The sequence below is a fragment of the Petaurus breviceps genome, unplaced genomic scaffold (genome assembly GCF_028583685.1).
Source record: "Petaurus breviceps papuanus isolate PSGF00001 unplaced genomic scaffold, PetGlider_PUasm1.0 70366, whole genome shotgun sequence".
Taxonomy (NCBI): domain Eukaryota; kingdom Metazoa; phylum Chordata; class Mammalia; order Diprotodontia; family Petauridae; genus Petaurus; species Petaurus breviceps.
The window spans coordinates 31,171-39,491 of NW_027186461.1; the positions used below are offsets into that span (position 1 = coordinate 31,171).

The following is an 8,321-nucleotide window of genomic DNA, read 5'->3' on the forward strand; positions in this document are numbered from 1 at the left end:
CAATAAACTATATTTCAGGAAAGCAGTAAGATTTTCAATCTTCTCTAGTGCCACCCTCACCTTTGTTAATTGGCAAGCTATCAGTATCTTAACTATATCCCTGAATAAAGAGAGGCAGTTGGACTACTTGACCTGTGAAGTCCCTTTTAGGTCTAGACCTATGATCCAATAATCTTATGAATAGAATTGCTCAGTTATATGTAATTTACAAAAAGGATGTTCTTAGAAATGCCATAAGTTAAAGACCTGTAATAATGTTAGGTGCATTTCTCCACAAATATGAAGCTGCTTTTGGAAAGAAACCAAATTAAAATATAACTGTTTTTACTCTGGATAAAAGAGATTAGCTTTTTGCTAGTCACCTTAGTCAATATATGTTAACAATTAGATATTTTTCTTAAAAAATAAAATTGCTGACAATTGCATAACCTTATTTTTGACATTGAATCTATGGTAACCTGCTTTAAGGTTCATAAGGATAATCTGCCAATTCTCAGCAGTGTTTGTTAAATTTCAATCTAACAGGCAATTTTGAGAGATGAAAGCTTAAATTTCATTCCTGGAATCAAACCAAAGAAAAACTAGAGGTTATGTTACAGAGAAAATGATAATTTTTTGTTATTGTTACAGAACACACACACACACACACACACAAAGCATATTAGAAAATAGAACTATATGACAGATTTGAAAATTTAAGATAAAGTAAAATGTCCTTGGTGCCTGCTTCATTAGCAAAGTCATTCATTAAAATGTTTTATTAAATGGTATGCAATTCTTTCTATATAAATTCACTCACCCTATACTTAGTATGCAAATAGTGCAAAAGAGGGTGGGAGGGGAGGGAAGGAGGTGAGACCATTTTCAGAAAGAGGAGGAGTTGAGCAGTCCCAAGGTGGAGCTGTCTCTTGTATTTAATGACACTGGCAGATTAAAGCTCTCTGATGGGGAAGGGCTTAAAGGCTGAGTCAAAAGCCAAGAAGTCTCTTTATTTACGCCTACCTCCCAGCCCTTGGCAAACTGACTAATAAACTGAGCTAACAAGAAAGACTAGAAAGAGAGGAAAGAGAACCTAGCTTCAGCTTGAATCTAAAGCCTAAGAAAGCAAGAGTGATCAATTCAAGCTCTGTTTAACATCTTGTTTATTTACTGCTTCGGAAGCTTGCAAATGGTTAATTATATGCAGAAAAAGTCGGCATAGCTGTGAAGTATGCTGTGAATTTTAATTGAGGAAAAAGGGCAACTGCTTCAGGATGGTCTAACATGCACTCTGCCTGAAAGATTTCCAGTAAAATGTTCTACATTTTCTCTCTTGACCTGGAGTTATAAATTTGTGATGCTGCAGCTATGTCTGGAGTTGCAGAAAAGTGACATGTAAGAAGAAATCACATGGTGGTGGGTTTTGTTTATATCTGTTTGATGTGTTTTGCATTTTTAACAAAGAACCCGAATTATTCCAAACTGCTTTTCCATTTTATTACTGACAGTGTCACGAGGAGTGTCTGCTGTACAGGTAAGGTGAATGTTTCAAGTAGCTACCAACTAGTCTTGCACTACTCTCAATTTCCTTAATTAGCCTATTTGCTACATTTGGGCTCTTTGTGTGTAACTTTGCTTTAAGTGATGTCGATTTTCCCAGTCTCAGTCATGGGCATTCCTTATACAGTACCAGATGCCTGTGTTCTGAGAGGAGACATTTAGTAAAACAGCTGGCTATGCAGAATAGTTAGAATAGTGGTAGATTATAGAGTACAATTCATGTTGTGAGCTGAATGCATGCTTTTTACTGGTAAATATTTCCAAATATCCTTGATTTCAGTATGAGCAAGAATTAACAAGCTGGTTTGGTGTTTATTCTCCTGATTCAAAACGTTCATTTTTTTAAAATGATATAAACAGAAAGGTATTTAACATGAGATTCAGTATTATGATTTTTGTCAGCTATAATCTATTTACTGTCTATTTCCTCACATTTGACTGTTTCTGAAAACATGAAAAAAGAAATGTATGCGTTTCCTAAATCTCTCTGTTTCTCTTTTAAAACTAAGACTTTGCAGAACATTATTTCTATAAGATGTAAAGCAAAATGTGGAATGAACATCTGGAAATTATCTCCTGTTTTCCTAAGTACTTAGCCTCACGGAATGGTTCATTATATTTCCTGCTATTTCATGTAATAGGTTGTGTGGGGGTGGAGGTGGGGGGCGTCATTGTTTGTTATTTTGAATGAATCACAACTTGTAGACTGAACTACATGTTGCTTTGTACAAAGACTGAAAGTATATTGAATATTTTCCTCATGTTCCTGGAGGATTCAGAAATATTTCAGAGTTCCAAGCAACTCTAACAATATGTTGGATTTTCTATAAATAAAGAAAGAAAAAAATGAGGTTTTTTTTCCTCATTTCTGAACTATAGAAATAAGAATTGCAAAGTACTTTTAACAATAGATAATTTGTATTTCTGCCAGGTGGGGGTTATTTTGTGTAATTTTTATTATAAATTTCTTTTTCTCATATGAATGTGCCATTGTTCAGATAGAAATGGACAAGTAAAATAATACAGTAAATTAGTGAGTATAACATTCACTCTATGTGTGTGTGTGTGTGTGTGTGTGTGTGTGTTATATTTCACATTTTAACTTACAGATAATATGAATAAGCAACATTTCAGGAAAGAGAATAACATGAGGTCAAACCAATGTTTAATACTGCCAAATGATGACACTCTACAGTGATTTGACGCCTGTAATCTATAGATTTTTTAAAAGTTTCTGTCAAAATACTTAAATATTCTTTAAATGAAATAGTATTTGTGATGTTATTCTGAGTTAATTTTCATTGTCAGCTTACCAAAAACTCACATATTCTCAAATGCTACTATTAGAGTACAGTTAGTTTCACAGTTCATTGTAAAAAGTCTTTAAGCTCTTAATAAGGAAACACATTAGCTGGTTACTTATGTGATGACATTCAGCACCCTGTAGCCTTTTTCAAAACTATGCTTGGGGAGGTCAACTGGCATTTGCTTGTAGGTTATTTGAGAAGCAGCTTATGTTTTATGTGTCTTTACTATAATAAAGTATGGGTTTACTTCAGCATGGGTTGTACTTTTAAGTTCAGTGTTTCTTCTTGAAGGCTTTGTAATAATAGATTGTAAATAAATCCATGGTTTCATTATAAAGCATCAAAAAACTGTTCTCTCTGTTTGAAATTTGATAATCTTAATTTAAAGTATGCCTTATGTAAAACCTGCCTGTGAACTCTCTAGCACATGTCCCTGGTAATGTTATGCTCTCTCAAAGTGCTTTGCACAATGACAACCTAAATGTAAAGTTGCTTATCAGTCATCTGTCTAGGATTTGGCCACTGACAGTGGTAGCATTTCCCTAAGTTTTGGCTTTATTGATTCCTTGTTTTAACGACTTAGAAATGCTTCTTTTCCTCCCAAGTCTCTGCAGACTTCAACAGAAGTTTGGGGGTAATCTTGACAATGTATTCGACCAATCTGTTGGAGCAATAAAATTTGACTGATCAAAAGATCAGGATTAGGAATTAAAGAATTCTGCTTTTAAAATTCACTTTCCTGCATTTCTCTGCATTTCTTTCTGGGCTGGTTAAGACCTATATTTTACTTATTTTTAAGTAGATAACTCAAAATGCTTCGGAGAGAAATACATCGGTATAGCCCCAAAACATATATAACTCAAACATAGCAAATACATGAATCTTTTTATTGTTATATATTGTAATATATTTCAGACCTGTATTTTACTAATTTTGGCTTTAAGAGTAAGATGAAGATTTTATACAAAAGATTCTATCAATTTCTTTGGATGTATTCTTTACGTAAATTTTATAATCTGGGGATGGTAGAATTTAAAAGAAGGTCAGATTTTAACCACCTCATTTCCTAAACATAATATATGTTCTTTAGCAAATCCTTAAGCTGCTCATAGAAAGAATAATTTAACATTCAACTCAGCAAATGAAAGTTGAAAATGTATGAGAAAATGCCCTTAACTACTCAAACTGAAGTCCCATGCTATTCAATTTTTATTTTGCAGAATCAGAACTTATTGTAACAACATGAAGCTTTGGATTCATCTGCTATATTCAGCTTTGATTGCCTCAGCTTCTATACAGTCTCCACCTGCATTGTCACCAGTTAGAGGATCCTGTGATTCTCTGTGCTCATGTGAGGAAAAGGATGGTTTAATGCTTATAAACTGTGAGGAAAGAGGTATCAAGACATTATCCCAAATAAATGTGCCACCATCAAGACCCTTCCACCTATTTTTATTAAATAATGGATTGACTACACTACACACGAATGACTTTTCTGGACTTACCAATGCCATCTTAATACATCTTGGATTTAATAATATTGTGGATATTGAACCTGGTGCATTTAATGGCCTTGGCCTTCTGAAGCAGCTTCATATTAATCATAATTCTTTAGAAATTCTGAAAGAGGACACTTTCCATGGCCTAGAGAACCTGGAATTCCTTCAAGCAGATAACAATTTTATCACAGTGATTGAACCAAGTGCTTTTAGCAAGCTCCATAGACTAAAAGTCTTAATTCTAAATGATAATGCCATTGAGTTTCTTCCCCCAAACATCTTTCGCTTTGTCCCGTTGACCCATCTGGACCTCCGTGGGAATCAATTACAAACATTGCCATATGTTGGGTTTTTGGAGCACATTGGCAGGATATTGGACCTTCAACTGGAAGACAATAAATGGGTCTGCAATTGTGATTTATTGCAGTTAAAGTCATGGCTGGAAAATATGCCTCCCCAGTCTATCATTGGTGATGTTGTCTGCAATAGTCCTCCATTTGTCAAAGGAAGTGTTCTAAGCAGACTGAAAAAGGAATCTATCTGTCCTACTCCTCCAGTACATGAAGAATATGAGGATCCTTCAGGGTCATTACACCTAGTAGTGACCTCTTCTATAAATGATGGTCATATATCAACCAAGACAACGTCTGTTTCAAAAAGCCCCACCAAGGTACCAGGTATAGTACCTCATGCTACAAAGCCATCCACTCCACTTCCAGGACCATATTGTCCAGTTCCTTGTAACTGCAAAGTCCTTTCCCCATCAGGACTTCTAATTCATTGCCAGGAACGGAATATCGAAAGTTTATCTGACTTAAAGCCTCCTCCCCAAAATCCTAAAAAACTTATTTTAGCAGGCAATATTATTCAAACAGTAATGAAATCTGACCTGGTAGAATATTCCACTTTGGAAATGCTTCACTTGGGAAACAACCGGATTGAGGTTCTTGAGGAAGGATCATTCATGAATCTTACCAGATTGCAAAAACTCTATCTAAATGGTAACCATCTAACCAAATTAAACCGTGGTTTATTCCTTGGGCTCCAGAACCTTGAGTACCTATACCTTGAATACAATGCCATCAAGGAAATATTACCTGGAACTTTTAATACAATGCCAAAACTTAAGGTCCTCTATTTAAATAACAATCTACTCCAAGCTTTACCTCCTCACATTTTTTCAGGAGTTCCCTTAATGAGGATAAACCTCAAAACAAACCAGTTTACACATTTACCTGTGAGTAATGTCTTGGATGAACTGGATTTGTTGATCCAGATTGAGCTCGAGGATAATCCCTGGGACTGCTCCTGTGATTTAGTTGGGTTACAGCAGTGGATACAAAAGCTAAGCAAAGATGTAGTGACTGATGACATTCTCTGTATATCCCCAGGACATCTAGATAAAAAAGAATTAAAGTCATTGAACAGTGAACTTTTGTGCCCAGGCCTAATTAATAGCCCATCTCAGCCAACCCATTCTAGTTTTATAATTGTCACCACTCCTACCACCACTACCAATACTGCAGATACAATTTTAAGATCACTTACAGATGCAGTTCCACTGTCTGTTTTAATCTTGGGCCTGCTCATTGTGTTCATAACCATTGTGTTCTGTGCTGCAGGAATAGTAGTTCTCGTTCTACATCGTAGGAGAAGGTGCAAAAAGAAACAAGCTGATGAGCAAATGAGGGACAGCAGCCCCGTACACCTCCAGTATAGCATGTATGGTCATAAGATGACACATCACACAACTGAACGGCCTAGTGCATCTGTGTATGAGCAGCATATGGTGAGCCCAATGGTTCAGGTCTACCGAAGTCCATCTTTCAGCCCCAAACATCTGGAACAAGAGGAGGAGAAAAATGACAAAGATGGAAATGACTCAAAACATCTCCACAGAAGTCTTCTAGAAAGGGAAAATAATTCACCCCTCACAGGCTCAAATGTGAAATACAAAGTCACAGATCAATCAGCAGAATTTCTATCCTTCCAGGATGCCAGTTCCTTATATAGAAACATTCTGGAGAAAGAACGGGAACTTCAGCAACTGGGGATCACAGAGTACCTGAGGAAAAATATTGCCCAGCTCCAGCCTGAGATAGAGGTGCATTATCCTGGAACACATGAGGAGCTAAAATTAATGGAGACATTAATGTACTCCAGACCAAGGAAGGTTTTAGTGGAACAGACGAAAAATGAGTATTTTGAGCTCAAAGCTAACTTACATGCTGAACCTGACTACTTAGAAGTCCTGGAACAGCAAACATAAGACTAAACTTTGGGGGTTTGGGCAGGAATGCTGTGATTCTGTCTAAAGTCAGAACATTGTAAATAAAAGTGCCTTAAAATAGTGTATTATAAATCAGAACTTAAGCACAGCAGTAGTCTTGGGATGGAGGGATATGGGCAGAAAAAGAAAATGAAACTCAGGGATCACTGGGAGAAGCCATTGAATTGTTTTCAGGCCCCAAATGAAATGAAAACTTGTATGTAATTAATCATGCAAAAGAGATGATCATAGTTCTCTAGATTTTTTGGAGGTTTTATTGGCAATCCTTTTACATACATAATTTGGGAATTAAACATTTTATGTTGAAGTCCTATTCCCAATGATTTAATAAGAATTGGAAAATATCACCTTAAGATATACCTGTACATGCAATTTTAAAGTTAAAAAGTATATTGATTAGATGTTTAGTACATGCACTACAGGGATAAACATTATCTATAATTGCACTTACTTTTCTCATAATAAATGCAGAACTGGACTTTGATTAATCTAAATAGTGACAGTATAAAAGAAGAGAGTTAGCTAAGTGTAACTCCAGTGGCATGAAAAATCTGAAATCTGTGGGATCTGTTTATCCAGTGCCACTGTGAAGGGTCTCAATCCTAAAAGATGACCAAAAACAAAATAGAAACAGAGACAATAAAAGTTCAGGGGAAAGGAATAAAATCTCTTCTTTTTCTTCACATAGTGGTTATATACAAGTTTGGACAATCTCATTTTCAAAGCTGCTGTAATCTGTTGTATGACCACGTGTTCAATTTCAATCCTTAATCTTGGACAATTTTGAAGCTACTGAGAATCCACTGTAAATATATTTAGCACAAGTAAGGTTGGTTTCTTTCCCAGCAGTGGCTTTTGTGTGGATTTGATTGTTCATGAGAAAACTAATTTCACTGTGGCCATCAATTTAAAGGTGTAAAACAAAAAGAGGGTGCTGGTGGAGATCATTGTTCTTATTTTATTTGTAAAGATACGAGTTAACGTCTGCCACAAATAAGTAGCAAAAGGCACGTCTGATGGTAAGTTGTACAAAGGACTTAAGAGTGTGGAGCACTGCAGCTTTATTTTACAAGAAAATATAGCTAGATTTCTATAAACTATTTATTCTGTACAGTTTTGTATATATATTTTTGGTTCACAAAAATAATTATTCTTGGGTGCCTTTCCAGGGAATTGCTCATTATAAATAAAACTAAATTGAAAAAAAAAAAGGTCTTCTTAAAATTTGCTTTTTAAAAAATTCACTCTGATCTGCAACTCAATCAAGTCAGGAGTCCAAAAAGATGCTTCTGTCTGTTTTCATGTACACAGAAGTATCTTGTTCACAGTGTGCAAAAAGGCTATTCAATTTCTGGGCATGATTGACACTGTGCCAAACTGAAAATCTGACCAGAATTTCCCCCCTTCAGCAAATCCTTTTCACATATAATACACATTTTGGTCATTTCTATTTTCTCTCTTCTGGTTGTCATATCTGTCATGCAATAGCATTTTGTACAGTAAGACAAGTATCAATGTTAACTGCTAACAGAGATAAGCAGGGCTCTTTTCTTGGAAGCAGCTAATTTCTGTTTTCTAATAAGCATACAGGTCAATGCATAGTGGGTTAAAGGGACAGGTTTGTTGAAATGCACCAGTTGTTGAATTACTTCCCAATGTTTTACTTATTACTGTATATGCTGTAAA

At 35.5% G+C, this 8,321-nt stretch overlaps 1 protein-coding gene across 3 annotated transcripts; it reads left to right on the forward strand.

Annotated features, from left to right (window-relative positions):
* Nucleotides 1-876: 876 nt before the first annotated feature.
* Nucleotides 877-7,846, forward strand: SLITRK6 (SLIT and NTRK like family member 6). 3 transcript variants are annotated; one of them, XM_069105003.1, is made up of 2 exons: nucleotides 877-1,513; nucleotides 4,067-7,846. In XM_069105003.1, the coding sequence occupies exon 2, from the start codon at nucleotides 4,089-4,091 to the stop codon at nucleotides 6,612-6,614; it is 2,526 nt and encodes an 841-aa protein (XP_068961104.1). In that variant the 5' UTR covers nucleotides 877-1,513; nucleotides 4,067-4,088; the 3' UTR covers nucleotides 6,615-7,846. The 3 variants fall into 3 exon arrangements, with proteins under 3 accessions (XP_068961104.1, XP_068961105.1, XP_068961103.1); XM_069105004.1 differs by having other exon boundaries at nucleotides 878-1,395; XM_069105002.1 differs by having other exon boundaries at nucleotides 879-1,374.
* Nucleotides 7,847-8,321: the final 475 nt, after the last annotated feature.